Source organism: Muscardinus avellanarius, assembly GCF_963383645.1.
Source record: "Muscardinus avellanarius genome assembly, chromosome: 13".
NCBI classification, from domain to species: domain Eukaryota; kingdom Metazoa; phylum Chordata; class Mammalia; order Rodentia; family Gliridae; genus Muscardinus; species Muscardinus avellanarius.
The window spans coordinates 2,834,628-2,851,818 of NC_137799.1; the positions used below are offsets into that span (position 1 = coordinate 2,834,628).

General features: G+C 57.1%; 1 protein-coding gene across 3 annotated transcripts; it reads left to right on the plus strand.

Annotated features, from left to right (window-relative positions):
• Positions 1-455: 455 nt before the first annotated feature.
• On the plus strand, positions 456-15,914 carry WDR5 (WD repeat domain 5; the record flags this gene model as incomplete). Of its 3 annotated transcripts, none has more annotated exons than XM_080708678.1 (13): positions 456-536; positions 2,604-2,712; positions 3,333-3,406; positions 3,694-3,783; positions 3,927-4,016; positions 4,167-4,250; positions 6,784-6,839; positions 10,101-10,147; positions 13,114-13,189; positions 14,101-14,134; positions 14,590-14,664; positions 15,223-15,310; positions 15,814-15,914. In XM_080708678.1, the coding sequence occupies 13 exons, from the start codon at positions 456-458 to the stop codon at positions 15,912-15,914; spliced, it is 1,005 nt and encodes a 334-aa protein (XP_080564804.1). The 3 variants fall into 3 exon arrangements, with proteins under 3 accessions (XP_080564804.1, XP_080564806.1, XP_080564805.1); XM_080708680.1 differs by having other exon boundaries at positions 4,167-4,247; XM_080708679.1 differs by having other exon boundaries at positions 3,694-3,774.
• Positions 15,915-17,191: the final 1,277 nt, after the last annotated feature.

Consider the following 17,191-nt stretch of genomic DNA (forward strand, 5'->3'; position numbering starts at 1 on the left):
GGTTTTTCTTTCTTAGCCTTTTTCCTGGGAATCATTTTTTGGGGTGCTAGGGGTTGATTCAGGGCCTCATGCATGCTAGGTAAAGTGCTGTGCCACTGAGCTACACCCTCCTGAAAATTAATTTTCTCTTTTTGCAGTACTGGGGATGGAACCCAGGGCATTCTACCTCTGAGCCACACCCCAGCCCTATTTTTTTTATTCTTTATTTTGAAACAGGGTCTCACTGAGTTGCAAAGGGCATCACAGATAGCTGAGGCTGTCTGTGAGCCACAACCCTCCTGTCTCAGCCTCCCAAATGCTGGGATTACAAGCCTGCACCACCACGCCTGGCTCTTGAAAATTAATCTCTAAAATGGTTTGTTTATAGGTTCCCCCACTGAACGGTTCGACTAGCAGATAGGCTCGCTCATTGTGACTCTCCAGCCTAGGCTCTCTGCCCGGTGGGCTTCAGAGCTATGGCCACAGAGGAGAAGAAACCTGAGACAGAGGCTGCGAGAGCCCAGCCCACCCCTTCCTCATCCGCCACACAGAGCAAGGTATGTGCCCAGCGCTCTTGGGGCTTCTAGGGCAAATAGGGATAGGTTCTACAGATGTGCTTTCAGGCCAGCCAGTTTCATCTCTCATATATATGCTGCCGATTTTATTCTGTACTATAAAATGTAGTGGCAGCTTACTATGTGTCATCTCAGGGGTCTCCAAATCTGCCACCCAGAGGGAAGCGTGTGGCACACTGTGATCCCAGCATTGGGGAGGCTGAGACAGGAGGATCGCGGTTCATGGACAGCCTCAGCTACTTAGCGAGGCCCTCTGCAACTCAGTGAGGCCTTGTTTGAAAAAATAAAAAGACTAAAAACTAGGGTTGGGGTGTAACTTAGAGGTAGAATGCCTCTGGGTTTCATCCCAAGTACTGCAAAGAAAAGAAAAGAAAAGAAAAGGCATGGTGGTACACACCTGTGGTTTCAGTACTTGGAAGGCTGAGACAGGCTCTCAGGCTTGAGGCCAGCTTCAGCAATGTAGCCAACCTACCCCAAGACCCTGTTTCAGAGTAAAAGATAAAGAGCTGGGTGTGGTGGCACACAGCCTGTAATCCCAATAGGTGGAAGCTGAGACAGGGCAATCACAATCTAGCCAGACCCTGTTTCAAAATGAAAGATAAAAGCTTGGCATCGTGGCACACACTTCTAAACTCATAATCCCAGCATCTGGGAGACTGAGACCAGAGGATTGCAGGTTCGCCGACAGCCTCAGCTACTTAGTGAGACCCTTCACAACTCAGTGAGACCCATTTTTAAAAATAAAAAGATGGAGTCGGGCGTGGTGGTGCACGCTAGTAATTCCAGCATTCAGGAGGCTGAGACCTGGAGGATCGCTGTTGGTGGACAGCCTCAGCTACTTAGTGAGGCCCTCTGCAACTCAGTGAGACCCGGTTTCAAAATAAAAGATAAAATATAGGGCAGGGGATGTAGCTCGCAGCTCAAATGCCCCTGGATTCCACCCCCAGACCCGCAAATAAAATAAAATAAAATAAAAAGACAGGAAAGTAGGGCTGGGAGTGTAGAATGTCCCTGGGTTTCATCCCCAGTACCGCCAAAAAAAAAAAAAAAAAAAAAAAAAAGAGCTGGGTGTGGTGGCACACAACTGTAATCCCAGTATGTGGAGGCTGAGACAGGACACCACAACCCTGGAGACCCTGTTTCAAAATGAAAGAATTTAAGATAAAGAGCTGGGTGTGGTCACACGCCTGTAGTCCCTGTATGTGGAGGCTGAGACAGGGCGATCACAGGTTTAAGGACAGCCTTAGCAAGTGGTGAGTCTCATCAACCTAGTGAGACTGTTTCAGAATAAAAATGAAATAGGGCTGGGGGTGTAGCTTGGTGGTAGAATGCTCCTGGTTTCACTCCCCAGCCCCCCAAATGTGATTCTTGTCAGGTATGGTGGCACATATCTATAATACAAGCCTCTTGGGTGGCTGAGACAAGAGGATCACAAGTTCCAGGGTAGCCTGAGTGATTTAGCAAGACCCTGTCTCAAAAAGTTTGGGGACGTTCTTCACTGCCTGTAGAGCTGGGTTAAATTCCCATTACCCCCCCCCCAAACAACAACAACAAAATAACACAAAAAATACCTCCTAAAATATGCATTCTTGGTCCTGAGTATGAGAGGCGGTGGGACCCAGAAAACCTGTTTGATAAGCACCCACCTCCACCTGGCCCATAGTTGCAGTGCCTTGGCAGGACTGCAGAGCCCTCCCTAGGTGCTGGAGGCCGGGCCTCTAGGAGAGGGAGCAGGAGGCTGGGCCCCGCTGAAATATGGACTTGGCAGTGTCAGTGCTGCATGGACTGGGCGGGCTACAGGAACCTCAGGTGTCCAGCTGAGGTGCCCCGGGGGCCATTGTGCTGAGGTGGGTTTGCGGGGAGATAACGGACTCAGACATGCCCCACAGTTGAAGGGGGGTGTCAGTGGTTTCTGGGGGGCACTTGTACGTTCTGGATTTGGAGCTCAAAAGATGACTTGAGTTTGGAGTTAAACTTTGGGAATCCAATCAGTTGGATTGGACAGTAGTGGTTACTTTTGACTAACCTAAGTTGTACTGTTTCCAACAGCCTACACCTGTTAAACCAAACTATGCTCTAAAGTTCACCCTGGCCGGCCACACAAAAGCTGTGTCCTCTGTGAAGTTCAGCCCCAACGGAGAGTGGCTGGCAAGTTCATGTGCGTACACCAAACGCCTCCGCTATGGAGTGGGCCAAGCCGCGGCGGCGTGCTGCCTCTCGGAGCTGCCACTGGGTCCTCACAGCACGCAGCGTGGCCCCTCTCTGAGACTAGAGCCACTGCCTCTTGAAATGTGCTTATGTGCTGGGCGCGGTGGTACATCCTTGTAATCCCACCATTCGGGAGGCTGAGACAGGAGGATCACGTTCGCGGACAGCCTCGGCTACTTAGTGAGGCTCTTTGCAACTCAGTGAGACCCTGTTTCAAAAATAAAAAAAGATAAAAAATAGGGCTGGGGATATAGCTGGGAGGTACAATGCCCCTGGGTGCTATCACCGGTACTGCAAAAAAAAAAAAAAAAAATAGGGCTGGGGGCTTAACTTGGAGGTAGAATGAACCCGGGTTCAATCCCCAGTACTGCAAACAACAAAACCAAAAACCAAGCAAAAAGATAGAAAAAACAAGAATGTGCTCACTGGCGCACTGAAGTGAAGGGCTGGTGTGGGGCGTGGCTGTGCTGGGGTCCCGAGTGGGTGTGGGAGTAGCCCAGGCTCTGGCCTCTGGGTGACCCGACAACCGCGTTCCTGCTCTGAGCTTAAGTTCCTCCTCGTTTCTTCTAGCTGCTGATAAACTCATTAAAATTTGGGGCGCATACGATGGGAAGTTTGAGAAGACCATCTCTGGTCACAAGCTGGTAGGTCTCCCCCGTGCTGCTTCCCTGACTCGGCCTGTGGCTGCAGCTCTGCTGGCAGGCTCGCGGCTGGGGATGCAGATGGGTATTTTACTTCCTCAGCTGAGGCCTGGTAGGGTCCCCGAGAGCCACCTTCCCCCGGGCCCTGCATGTGTTTCACACGGGTAACACTAGCAGAGGACTTCCCGGGTAACACTAGCAGAGGACTTCCCAAGGGGTGTGTGTTTAGGTTTGGCCTCAGGCTGGTCAGTTGTCCTTTGTCTCAGGATGGTAACTCTTTCCTTCCCAAGGGGATATCCGATGTGGCCTGGTCGTCAGATTCTAACCTCCTCGTTTCTGCCTCTGATGATAAAACTTTGAAGATCTGGGACGTGAGCTCTGTAAGTGACTGCAGTTCCCCTCTGGAGGAGCGCGTGGGGCAGTGGAGGGCAGGGCCAAGTTGGGGAGAACGCGGGAGCCATCCCATGCAGGTGTTGGGGAAGCCGCCCTGGGAGCCACGTGGTCTAATCCTGCTGTGTTTCAGGGAAAGTGTCTGAAAACCCTGAAGGGGCACAGTAACTACGTCTTCTGCTGCAATTTCAACCCGCAGTCCAACCTCATCGTCTCAGGGTCTGTAAGTGCGCTGCCCTCTCCTCCGGGAGGTGTGTGGGCGTGAGGTGCCCTGCGCTGGTGCTTGGCTGCCCGAGCGGCCGAGCCTTGGGTCCCGGGGCCTCGCCGCCGCTTCTCCTTCCCCTGGGCTCACCCAGTCTCCTCCTGTCTTCAGTTTGACGAAAGCGTGCGGATATGGGATGTGAAGACCGGGAAGTGCCTCAAGACGCTGCCTGCCCATTCGGACCCAGTCTCGGCTGTGAGTCCCGACGTGACCAGGGGCCTGCGCCCCAGGGAGGGTGGTGGTTTGGGCTTTCAGGGCTGCTGTTCCCAGGCCTGGAGGGGCGTGTGGAGGACGGTGCTGTGTGCTGGGCAGTGGGACCATGGTCGAGGTGTGTTCCGAGGGGAGTGAGGACTGAGGGGTGTCGGGGATGGCCTGGCAGGGTGAGCTCTGGTGTGGGGCCTTGTGAGCAAGCTCTGTGTGGTCCCTGTCCTGTGCTCGCACGGATGCCTTTCAGTGTGTGAGCAGGCGGGCAAGGTAAACCTTGAGCAGTGAAATGGGAGGTGGCCCAGGGCTGGGAGCAGCTCAGTGGAAGAACACCTGCTGACCATGGGAGGCCCTGCGCTCAGTGCGTTGGCTGAGTGCTCCGGGTGGCTCCAGCCGCTGCCTTGGGAGTAGGGAAACGTGTGAGCAGTTGTTGCTACCAGCAGGTGCACCGGCCCCTCCCTGACGTCAGGTGGGGCAGGGGTTACGCGCTCGCATCCAGGGGGCTCGTGCTCAGCTTAAACCACACTGCCAGAGAGATGGTGTCCTGGCCTGTGCAGGCCCTCCCTGTGGGCTTTGTGATGCCCGAGGTTGGAGCTGACTTTCGCTCTGGTGACGGTGAGTGGCCAGCAGGAGGTGACCAGAACAGTGAGTTTCGTGGTTGCCTTGAGTGGAAGGGCGGGCTCTGGGCTGTGTGGCGGTCAGGGTGCTGCAGGGCCCTGAGGCAGGAGGCAGATCTCGCAGGGGCTTAGTAGAGGCAGGCCGATGGCGAGAGAAGCCGCTCCGCGCCCTCCCCCAGGCCCGCCTGCCCAGCGGTGCCCAGAGGAGCCTGTGCTGCTGTGCGCGCTGCAGAGGCCTCGGCTCTGCTGCTGATTTCAAGAGGGCGCTGGTGGGTAGACGCGTCTGTGGCCGGGAGACCTTGCGAGGCAGTGTCCCCGTGGCCGGGCAAGGGCTCGTGCTGCGGGAGCGTTCTGTCGGTGGCAGGACAGTGCGGCGGCAGTGACGGCCACCAGGACGCCCTCAGCCGCCTGGCGTCCTCCAGTGTGGCCACCTCGGTGCGGTCGGGACTTGAAGTGTTCAGATTTCAGAGACTTGTCAGCTGGAAAGTGTGCAGTGGCTTGGAACGGCTCTCTAGCTCTCATGCTGACATAGCAAACACACCGGGCTATGTGAAGTCTGGGAGTCATCAGCTGAGTTTTGGCGCGCGGTGCGCCTGTGGGGCTTGGTCACACCTGTGGCGGGCAGCGCTTGAGGCGCTCCCTGGGCCAGCGGCGGCAGCCTCCCCAGGAACGCGTTCCACAAGCAGTGTGTTCTCGGCCCTGCTACAGGCCCTGGTTAGAGTGCAGAACCCGGGTCCCAGCGGCACTGTGCTAGCGGCCTGCAGGGCCCTCTGCTGCCCGGTGTGCTGTGTGTGGAGACAGTAGGGGCCCCAGGGCTTCCTGTGAGGCCAACACCACACAAGAAATGCGCCTGTAGCGTGAAAAGGTTTGTCTTGGGTCGCATCTGCTCAGAACTTAAAATGATAGTAGTTTATTTTTTATTTATATTTTTTTGCAGCACTGGGAATTGAACCCAGGGGCATTCTACTTCCGAGCTATAGCCCTAGGCCTACTTTTATTCTTTATTTTTTATTTTTATTTATTTATTTTGTGTGGTAATGAGATGAAACTCGGGCTTTCTACCTCTGGGCTACTCTCCCAGATCTATTTTAATTTTTATTTGGAAACAGGGTCTCACTGAGTGGCAGAGGGCCTCACTAAATAGCTGAGGCTGGCTGCGAACTTGTGATCTTCCAGTCTCAGCCTCCCAAGTGCTGGGATCATAAGTGTGCGCCACCACGCTGGGCTTGATAGAAATGAATGATAGACTCCAACTCCAAATGTGCTAGGTGCGATTTCCATTTATTCTAAGATTCACTTGGGGAGAAAAACTGAAATAAGTCTGTCGGGGCTGCTGTCGGGTGCAGTTGCTGTCGGAAAGCGCCTCGCCTGCCCCACGGGGTGGGCCAGGCTTTCTGAGCATGTGGCTGGCAGCACTGAGGTAGCTCACAGGGCCAGTGGTCCTGGCAGCGCCCGCGGCCCCGGTGTCTGGGCTGCTCTCTTGACGGCTCCCGGCAGGTGCAGGCGTAGGCGGATGAATGAGGGCACCAGAGCCCCAGTCTGTTACTAAAAAGGGGTGTGTCTCTGGTTTCTTTTTGCTATGAAGTCAGGAAAGTTACTTTTAGCTGCAAAGGCCTGTCAAGCTGCCCCTTCACGATTCTGTGTCTCGGCCAGCTTGGTTGGTTTCCTTTCAACAGTGTGTTCGTAGCTGGTGGCTCGAGTGCTCAGCTGGCCTCAGGGTGGATTGTGCACGGTTGTCCTATCCACCCGACTGTCCTGGAGACAGCAGGTGGCAGGGTTGCTTGTGTGTTCTGCCCCTGTGCCATGCCGGGAGTGAGCGGGGTGGCGGGAGCGGGCAGGGGCGCTGGAGAGCGTGGCGGCTGCTGGCCTGGAAGTAAGCTGCTTCCTCTCCCGCTTTTCATTCTTAGGTTCACTTTAACCGTGACGGATCCTTGATAGTTTCAAGTAGCTACGATGGCCTCTGGTAAGTGAGAGAATCTTCATACCAAGTACTCACTCTGGGCCTGTTGCCAGCTGTTCAAGGGGGTCACAGCTTGGCAGGTGCGCAAACCTGTGACCTCAGTCCTTGGGAGGTCCAGATGCAAGCTCAGCAGCTTAGAAAGACCCTCAGGGACTCGGTGAGATCCTGTTTCAAAATAAAAAACCGAAAGAGGGCTGGGAGCGTCTCTTGGAGGTAGAACATCCCCAGATTCAGCCCCCAGTAGCACCAAATTAAAAAGGAGGGATGCACACCCTTTCTTCCAGAAGCGCGCACCGCAGCGCGCCTCAGGTCCCGGTGCAGAGCTATGAGGGTGCAGGGCGGGGCGGGGCCGGCTGGCACTGAAGTCGGCCTGGCGCCTTCTGGGTCGGACACGAGTGCCCCGACTGCCCTCCAGGCCTCCAGAAGGTGGGAGGCTGAGCTCAGGTAGAGTGCCCCTCGATTCAGCCCCCAGGACCACAAAAGGATTCCTCCCAGCTCTGCGAATGTGCCTGCATGCGGTCGTGTAGCCTGTCAGTGTCATGGCTGGGGCGGCCCCCGGGAGGGCTGGCCCACAGCCATGGGATCCCCGTGGAAAGGGGCCTAGAACTTGCTTTTCCCGGGAGTGCTAGAGACCAGGAGAAGCAGGGCTCTGTGAGGTGCTGGCTGGGCTGGAGCCCCCACCCAGCTCCATCCTGCCTGAGTCCTGATGGCCCATCAGCCATGGCCCTGTGGGCTGAGGGCACAGAACGTGCTGCAGTGTGGAGGAGCACACTGGGGCCAGGGCCAAAGCGGGCCACTTACCGCTTGCGAGGTCACATCCCAGGAGCAGCTAGACGAGAGCACGGGGTGAGGGGCGCAGCCTCCCGTGCTCTCTCCAGGCCTGCACCTCCTAGCACCTGGTGTGTTCACCGCCCAGAGTTCCTGATCGACTTCTTTGGGCCTGGACAGCCTGTGGCCTGGGCTCTGTAAAACCTTCTAGGCTGGGCGTGATGATGCATGCATTCATCCCAGCTATGGGGGAGGCCGAAGCAGGATTGCAAGGTAGAGGCCAGCTTGGCAGCATGGCGAGACCCTGTCTCAGAATGGGTTGCTGGGGTTGGTGAGCTGGGCGTGGTGGCGCATGCTTGTAATCTCAGCACTTCGTAGGCTGAGACAGGAGGATCACAGGTTCATGACCAGCCTCACCTACTTGGTGAGGTCCTCTGCAACCTTAGACCTTGTTTCAAAATTTAAGAATAAGGACGGGCGTGGTAGCACACGCTTGTAATCCCAGCATTTGGGAGGCTGAGACCGGAGGATGGTGGTTCGCGGACAGCCTCAGCTACTTAGTGAGGCCCGCGGATTGTAGTGAGACCCTTTTTCAAAATAAAGAATAAAAAACAGGGCAGGGGGCGTAGCTCCGAGTTGAATGCCCCTGGGTTCCATCCTTGGACCCGCAAAAAAAAATAATAAATAAATAAAAATAAAAAGTAGAGCAGGGCGTGGTGGCACACGCTTGTAATCCCAGCACTTGGGAGGCTGAGACAGGAGGATCGCACAGGTTCAAAGCCAGCCTCAGCTACTTAGTGAGGCTCTCAGCAACTCAGTGAGACCCTATTTGCAAATAAAATATAAAATAGGTCTGGTAGTGTAGCCCGGGGGTGGAAAGCCCCTGGGTTTCATCACATACCAGAAGAAAAAAAAGAAAAAGAATAAGCAATAGGGCTGGGAATATAGCTCAGGTAGAATGTCTCTGGATTTAATCCTATGTAATGCAAAGAGTGGAGGGATGGGGAAAATTAGTAAAATTTATGTTAGTTGTATGTGTTAAGGCCAGTAGTTAAAACCCAGTTTAAGAAATAAAATGCATAAGATTCAAAATAGAAAGGGGCTAGATGTGTTGATCCACACCTAAAATCCCAGTACTTGGAGACTGAAAAAGGAGGGTCGCAGTTCAGGACGGCCTCAGCAAGTAGTGAGACTCATCAACCTAGGAAAAAAGCCTTGTTTCCAAATAAAAATAAAATAGGGTTGGGGTGTATCTTGGAGGTAGAATGTCCCTGGGTTCAATCCTCATTGCCACACACACACGCAAAAAGGGCTGGGGGTATAGCTCCAGTAAAAAGTCCTTTGGTTCATTCTCCAATATGCCCCCTTCACACGAGAATAGAAAGGGAGGCCACAAGTTCAGGGGGAGATGGGAGGTAGAGGAGTCAGGTGGCCCCTTCTATTCTTTTTTGTGTGTATGTGGGTCTGAAGATGGAACCCAGGGACATTCGACCTCCGAGCTACACCCCCTGCCCTGTTTTTTATTCTTTATTTGGAACAGGGTCTCACTAAGTTGCGAAGGGCCTCGCTAAGTAGCTGAGGCTGTCCTGAATTGCAATCCTCCTGTCTCAGCCTCCCGAATGCTGGGATTACAGGTGTGCCCACCACTCCCGGCTTTGCCCCCTTCTGTTCTGAGCAGGCGTTTGGCTCTAGGAAGAGGTGAACCGCACATGTTTCCTTAAGTGCCCAGGAAGTGGTCAGTTCTGAAGAGCCTAGGGGGAATTGTGGGTGGACCCCACATAGCATTGGTACCCGTGATTTTATACCTGGACCCAACTGAATAACAGGCTTCTGAGGTCATCTCAACTTCCAGACCCTAGGAAAAGATGAGTTCCCGAGTCCACCTTAGAGCCCAGCATGGCCTTCCTCCCCAGATCTGATGGCCAGGGCCAGAGCCCTAATGCCTAGGAAGACAACATGTTAGAAGCAAAGGGCCTTGTAGTTCATTAATAGCAGTCAAAAAGCCGGGCGAGGTGGCGCACACTTGTCATCCCAGCATTTGGGAGGCTGAGACAGGAGGATCACGGTTCACAGATAGCCTTAGCTACTTAGGCCATTTGCAACCCAGTAAGACGCTGTTTCAAAATAAAGAATACAAAATAGGGCTGGGGGTGTAGCTCAGAGGTAGAGTGCCCCTGGGTTCCATCCCCAGTACTGCAGAAAAAAAAGTCAAAAAAGGTGCCTGATAATATTTAGCAGCCAGTCCTGATAAGAGCCCCTAGCAGGACAGGCGGTACTGTCAAGTGTTCCTGGAGACAGTACATTTCAGTGTGTGGTGAGGCGCTGCAGCCGCCTGCCGCAGTGAGGAGCACGATGAGCACCCATCTTCCTCCTCCATTGCTGAGGAAACAGTCACCGTGTAGACCAGAAAGAAGCACCACTGCTTAGTGAGAGCAGAGAGCGCTCCCGGAGGAGCTCCTGAGTAACACCTGTCTTTCCCGGTTTTCTCCTCTGAAGCCGCATCTGGGACACCGCCTCGGGCCAGTGCCTGAAGACGCTCATTGGTGAGTGCGGGGGAGCTCCTCTGGCCTTTGCTGCAGCCTGCCCTGGCGGTCTTTCTGAAGCCTGCTGTTTTCCTGAGTTTACCTTTTTGCTCCCTTTGCTGCCCGTGAAGCAGTGAAGGGCGCTCCTGTCTGTAACCTCGGCTCCTGCTCTTTCTCCTCCTTTTTGTGGACTTGGTTGCCGCCATCTCCCCTCTCAGCCAGTTCTGGGTCCCTGGCCTGTGCAGTCTGGCCTGGCTCAGGGCTGCCTCATGGTGTCCTCCAAGTGCCTGGCCATGGGGAAGCCGCCACGTGCCTGGGAGCAGGAGGGCAGGCCGTGGGGTTCTAGGGGCCTGGCCTGGTCGGGTCCGAGTGGGGCAGGGCTGCCTGGGGGGTAGTAGGTGGGAGCCTGAAAGCGCGCCCCCCAGGAAGGGCGGTGGGGAGGGGCAGGCTGTCAGTCTGGTTTGGGGAAGAAGTTGCCAGCTGGCAGGCCCTGCCTCCCGAGGCTGTTGGGCAACACGTGTGGCTGTCTGGCCAGCTGGGCAGCCAGCACTGTAGGCAGGGAGGCGCCCTGGAGGCTGGTGCTGAGGGCATCCTCCCGAGGCCTCCTGTGGCTCACACACGCCAGCCCCCCCCTGCGTCCTGTGGCAATCCCGCCATGAACAGGTGCCGCGGTGCCTGTCTGTCCACACTTCCTGTCTTCTAAGGACACGGCGGAGGGGCCGCTGTGTTGGCCTTGTCTCCGTGGTCACCTGGGAAGCCGTCTACAGGGGTTGCCAGCTGAGGCTGAGGTCGAAACCTCCCAATTTAGGGTCAGGGACACAGTTCCCTGGAGCAGTGACCTCGGTCACGCTCTGGCTCTGTGAGGCCTAGCCTTGTCTTTGCAACAATGGAATCACAAAGTTAGTGCCTCTTGGCGAGGCCCGTGTGTCCAGCTCTGCCTGCTAGGACTTGCCTCTCTGGTGCTGGCCGGCAGGTCCTGCGAACACAGCTCTGCCTGTTAGTACCACGTGACCCTCACAGCCAGAGGTCACTGGGAGGAGTCCTCATTTTACAGGGCAGGCAGTCGAGGCACAGAAAGGTCAGTAACCTAGCCTCAAGGTACACGGCCAACACAGACCTCCCTCTATCTGTGGGGAATTGGATCAGCACTCAGGAATACTGGAGTGCCTTATGTGAGGTGGCATAGTATTTATGTAGAACCAGGTCATACTTCCCTGTGTACTTTATTTTTATTTTTTATTTTTTTTGGTGGTACTGGGGGTAGAACCCAGAGGTTTTCTACCTCTGGACTATACTCTCAGACCTATTTTATATTTTTATTTGGAAACAGGGTCTCACTAAGTTGCTGAGAGCCTCAGTAAGTAGCCGAGGCTGGCTTCGAACCTGTGCGATCCTCCTGTCTCAGCCTCCCAAGCGCGGGGATGACAAGCGTGCGCCACCACGCCCAGCGTGCGCCACCACGCCCAGCGTGCGCCACCACGCCCAGCTCCTGTGTACTTTAAATAGTCTCTAAATTTACTTACGGTACTTAATACAATGTAAATACTAGGAAGTAGCCATGCGTGGTGGCGCATGCTTGTCATCCCAGTACTTGGGAGGCTGAGACAGGAGGATCGCAGGTTTGAGGCCAGCTTCAACTACTTAGGCTCCCCATAACTTAGACCCTGTTTCAAAATGAAGAAAAAACTAGGGCTGGGGGTATAGCTTGGAGGTAGGAAGCCCCTGGGTTTCATCCCCGGAACCACACACACACAGTACTAGTAAGTGGTTGTTACGCTGTCTGTGTATTGTAGAAAATCAGGCCGAGAAAAGAGGTGTATGTTTGGCTTAGACGCTCCATGGCAGGTGTTGCTGTGGGTGCCTGGGCAGCGGTGGCGAGTCCTCGGTGTTCAGGAAGCCCGAGGTGCCGGCCAAGGCAGGCCCAGCCCCCAGCACCTTCAAGTTTTGATTTTTGAAACTTTCTGGATTTTTTTTCTGTGTTTTTTTGTTTGTTTGTTTGTTGCTTTGTTTGATTTTTGTTTTTCTGATACTTGACCTGGGGTAGGTTGAACTGTGGGTTGTGGACTGAGGGCCAGTACCAGGACTTGGTCCAGGCCTGGGCAGGTTGCAGGCCTGAGCTCAGGGTGGAGTGGAGACGGCGGGGGAGAGGGGCGCCCCGTTTCTCCCTAGGTCTAGCAAGCTAGAGCCCTCTGGCCTTCACCAGGACAAGTCAGCCGCCCTGTCCCAGGGTGCTTTGCTGCAGTAGGTTTGGGTTAGATATACCCAAAGCACCTTCACATCAGCCAAATAGAATGGGCCCTCGTGTGACCTTGGCCCAGCTTTCCACTGTCTCGCGTGCCTTTGCAGTGTGGGTGACCAGCTCCAGGGAGCAGCAGCCTGGGCAGGCCCTTGCTGGTAATGCCGTGTGCTTGGGACACGCTGGACTGGGGCACGGCAGCCAGGGGTCCCGGGCTGACCAGGTGGACCACCACGGGGTGCACCTCCCCTCCTCACCTGGTGAGGGGTGGCGCCCAGGTCCTGCCGAGCTCCACTGCAGCCTGGGGGCCGGCACGTGTTGGCGGTGTCTGGGAGCCCTGGCAGCTCCGGCTTTCTCAGGCCCCAGCTCAGCTTGAGGCCCAGGGCGGTAGGAGCAGAGGCGGTGGGCCCTGAGGGCTGGTGTGCCCAGGAGCTCGGGAACAGGGAGGCAGCGCCTTGCTTTCCCGGGAAGAAAGCTCTCCAGCCTCAGGGAATTTGCAAGTCTTGCTTCACATGAGGAAGTTAACATCTGGGGTCTCGTGTCCCCATCTGCCCTGTGTTGGCGGGAGACCAGGACCCCAGTGACTCCCTGGGCCATGGGTGGGAGTGTGCATTGGTGGCCTCGGCCTCCAAGGTGGTGCAGGTCCTGGTGGCAGTGACCTCACGTGGTGTCCCACGGGGTGGTGGTGACAGGAAGCTGCCGGCCCTGCCCCGTGCATGTGCATGTGTTAGCCTGTCTGTTTCCAACGCAGACGACGATAACCCTCCGGTGTCTTTCGTGAAGTTCTCTCCGAATGGCAAGTACATCCTGGCTGCAACTCTGGACAAGTAAGTCCCCGTGGCCGGGCGTGGGCTGGGGGACGCGTGCGCACTGGGCAGGGCCAGACCCTGCTGGAGCTCAGGCTTGCTGCGCCTGCTGCGGGCGGCGGGTGCGCCGCAGGCCCCACAGCCCCAGCCAGAGGCCGAGGGCCAGCCTGCTCCTGGAGGGACTGGCAGGGTGGGCGCCGGGGTGGCCTCTGAGGTCTCGGGCTGACCTTTGGGCACCTCCATGTTGGGAATGGAGCCCAGGGCCTAACCCATTGGGCATGGGCTCTCCACTGAGCCTCGCCCAGCCCCACACCACAATGGTAATGGGACTGGGCAGAATTGGCAGTCACCCTCCTGGGCGATGTCAGCCCGGCTTCCTCTGGCGCACACCGTGCGTGGCCTTTGTGGACTGTGCTTGGCCCTAGTGTGGTCAGGCCTTTTCCTGGCCGGTCCCTTTGCTTCCCCAGCCCTTGGGATTTTTGCTCCTGGGATGAGCGGAGAGGTTTGTCTGTGAAATCTTCCAAATGTTTCTGAAATGGAAATGACTTCCCAGCCGGGCGTGGTGGCGCACGCTTATAATCCCCATGCTTGGGGGGCGGAGACAGGAGGATCACACAGGTTCGAAGCCAGCCATGCTGGCTTAAGAGACCCTGTTTTCAAATATAAAAAAGTATAAAGTGTGGGAGTGTAGCCTGGAGGTAGAAGGGTTTCCAGGAACCCCAGTACCACCAAAAAAAAAAAAAAATAGAAATGATTTCCTACAACTTTTTGAGGCTGATCTCTGATGTAGGATTGTTAACCCCCGGAGCCTTCCTTTAAGAAGTCTGTCCTTGATGACAAGTACCCGGGTCCTCACTCACTTGTGGGTTAACGTATCACGGATGGGCAGTCCTTGGGAGGGCCCCTCACTCAGGACCCCTTCTGTCTTCCAGCACCTTGAAGCTCTGGGACTACAGCAAGGGGAAGGTGAGCTGCTGTGCTCCCCACTGGCGGTGTGCTGCCCTGGGAGCAGAGGGGAGCGCCGTCTTCGCTGAGCTGGTTTGGTGCAGATGGGGCGGGGCGGGCATCCTTGCAGCCTGCAGGTCTGGCTGTGGGATTCGCAGCTGTGAACTCTTCAGAACTCAGTTCAGATAGACGTCTCTGCTCAGAACTTAGAATTCTCCGGAATGAGCTGGTGTGGTGGCACATGCGTATAAGCCTAACACTTGGGAGGTTGAGACGGGAGGCTCAGAGGTTTGAGGACAGGCTGAGCAAGTAGTGGACTCATTAACCCAGCGAGGCCGTATTTCAAAACAAAAAACAAACGGGCTGGGGGTGCCGCTCAGGGAGAAAGCTCCTGGGTTCCATCCTCGGCGCCACAGGGGTAAAACCCCTCCAGAATGTGAGGAGCTGCGCTGACGCACAGCGCCCTGCCGTTTCAGTGCCTGAAGACATACACTGGCCACAAGAATGAGAAGTACTGTATCTTTGCCAACTTCTCTGTGACTGGCGGCAAGGTGAGTCCCTGCGTGGCTGCTGTGCTCCCGTTCCCCCGCAGGGAGGCCCCCCCCGCAGCTCGCTCTGTGGCCTTGGAGGTTTCCCTGCACGCCATGAGCTCCGAGCACCAGCCTGCAGGCCTTGTGGGGTTTTTGGGGCTGTCTGCTACTTGGGTCTGCTTCACTAGGCAGCGGGCCTGGTGTGGGGTGTGGCCAGTGACCACCCTCACCTGTAGGTGGGGTGCCGCGGCCTGGCCTTGTGCTCCAGCGTGCTCTCTGCCCACGGTGGGGCCCTCCTGGCCCGCCTGCCCATCCAGCCAGCCTCCAGGGCTGGCCCTCAATGCTCACTCGGGGACTTAGGTGGTGGTGGTGCTGGGCTGAGGGTGGCACAGACACTTGGGCTGGCACCGGGAGGAGCTCTCGGTTCTGAGCTTGCGGTGTGAGGGCCGGGGCACCTGCTGCAGGGGCGGAGAGTCGTGCTGAGTCGAGCCCAGCCGCCCCCGAGGAAGGGGGGCTGAGAGCTTGATGGACCCGTCCCCATGCTGAGCTGGGGTTCCTGTTCTCTGCCTGCGCGGCCAGTGGATTGTGTCCGGCTCTGAGGACAACCTGGTGTACATCTGGAACCTGCAGACTAAGGAGATTGTGCAGAAGCTTCAGGGTCACACAGGTGAGCTGTGCTCTGGTGGCCTTCCCCAGGGAGGCAGGGGGCAGCCTTGGCCAGTCTGGAGGCCACTGCGAGGTGCTTGTGCTGGACCATAGAACTGGCAGTCCTGGTGTGCTTCCTCAGGGCTGCGTGGTGTCTGGGTCTGACGTACTCAGGAGGGTGTGCTCCGTGCCTGGCCCGTGGTGGCAAGCACGTTTCCTTTGCGCTGGAGCACAGCCTCCTGGTGTGGAGTGCTGCCGTGGTGCTGAGGGGCTCACGCACCTTCCCAAGCTCCAGTCCCTGACCTTTGCTTTTCTCTGGTGTCGGGAGGGCAGGACTGCTGGGGCCCTGTGGGCACCTGAGGGTGTGCCAGCCTCCTGCGTGGTGCAGGCCCGGGCCTGGGAGGTCCTGTCCACAGGAGGCCCCGCCTGCTTCCTGGCCCCAGCAGCGTGCGCAGGTCTTCAGCCTCCGCGCTCACGGCAGGGTGCTCGACTGCCGCCTGCACCCTGACCTCTGTGTCTCTGCAGACGTCGTGATCTCCACGGCCTGCCACCCGACGGAGAACATCATAGCGTCGGCCGCGCTGGAGAACGACAAGACCATCAAGCTGTGGAAGAGCGACTGCTGAGGCCGGTGCCGCCAGAGACTGCCAGGAGGCTGACGGCGCGGCGGGCAGGCGGCACCCGGCCGGCCTGGGTGGACAGGGCTGTGGGGTGCCGGGGGACAGTGCGCGCCACCAGGGCTCTAAAGGTTGCTGTGCTGTTTCTTGCCGGTCTATCCATCCCCCCAGGGAGGAGTCCTAGTCCATATTCTGCTCAGAGAGGCAACACAATTTTTAAATTTTTTATTATAACAGTGAAGTTGAGTTTGTCATGGGTTGTTTTTCCAGTAACTGTTCTGTCCGTTTGTGGCGTCTTGCTCCCCAGTGGGAGCTCCTCCCTGGCTGCCGCGCCCTTGGCCTCGCGCCGCCGCTCTCCCATCGCGGCTTCCCGGCACACACTCACGTCTTTGTGGAGAACGCAGCATCGTCAGGTGGTTCTGTGTAAAGCCCGTGTTGGGAGCTCGGTTCATACGCCGACAGCATGGCTGCCGAGAGCATTTCCTCTGTCTGACGTCTGTGCAGCAGGCCGCACACAGCTGTAATAAAAGGTGGGACTGTGTACACGTGGCAGCCGAGTTGTGATGCGAGCTGGTCCCCACCTGGCTTCACAGCCAGGCTCAGAGTCCAGGGGGCTGAAAGGGCCCTCCCATGAAGACGGATGCCCGGCGGTGCCTCCTCGCAAGGCCCTGTGAGCATAGAGGGCTGGGTACGGCGGGCAGTGGGCGGGCGGGCGGGTGGATGTCCCCAGTCGAAAGGGACTGAGCGCCTGGGCGCCCTGTTGCTGCAGGAGGCGGCCTCGGTAGGGCACCCTGACTTCCGCAGTCCAGGTTGGCTTGAGCTGTCCAAAGGCGCAGTGCGGGCTGGGGAGGGGGCTGCTGGGCGCGCCGGAGGAGCCTCCTGCAGCCTGTCTGCAGGTGCTGTGGACCTAGACCAGCTGGCTCTGCCTTTGTTGGCCTCTGGGGTGAAGCCACTGGGCTTGAGGTGGACAGGCCCGGTGGAGGGAGTGGGGCCACCAGGAGGTGCAGTGGGTCACCTGTCCCCAGCCGGGCCCGAGCAGCAGGGCGCGATGAATCCTGGGGAAGGGGCCTCCTGCGGCCTGTGGAAGGAGACTGAAGTCCACCCCGCAGTCAGCGTGGCTCCTGTGTAGCAGCAGGAAGGTCCAGGCCTCTGCGCCTGCTCGAGGACACGGGCCCGGCCAGCATGTGCCCTGATGCGGTGGGCTCTGTGAGAGTCCCCGCAGCCCTTCCAGCTCGCTGTCCTGGGGCTCGGCCCTGCAGGGCACCCTGCTGAATGCTGTGTCCCTC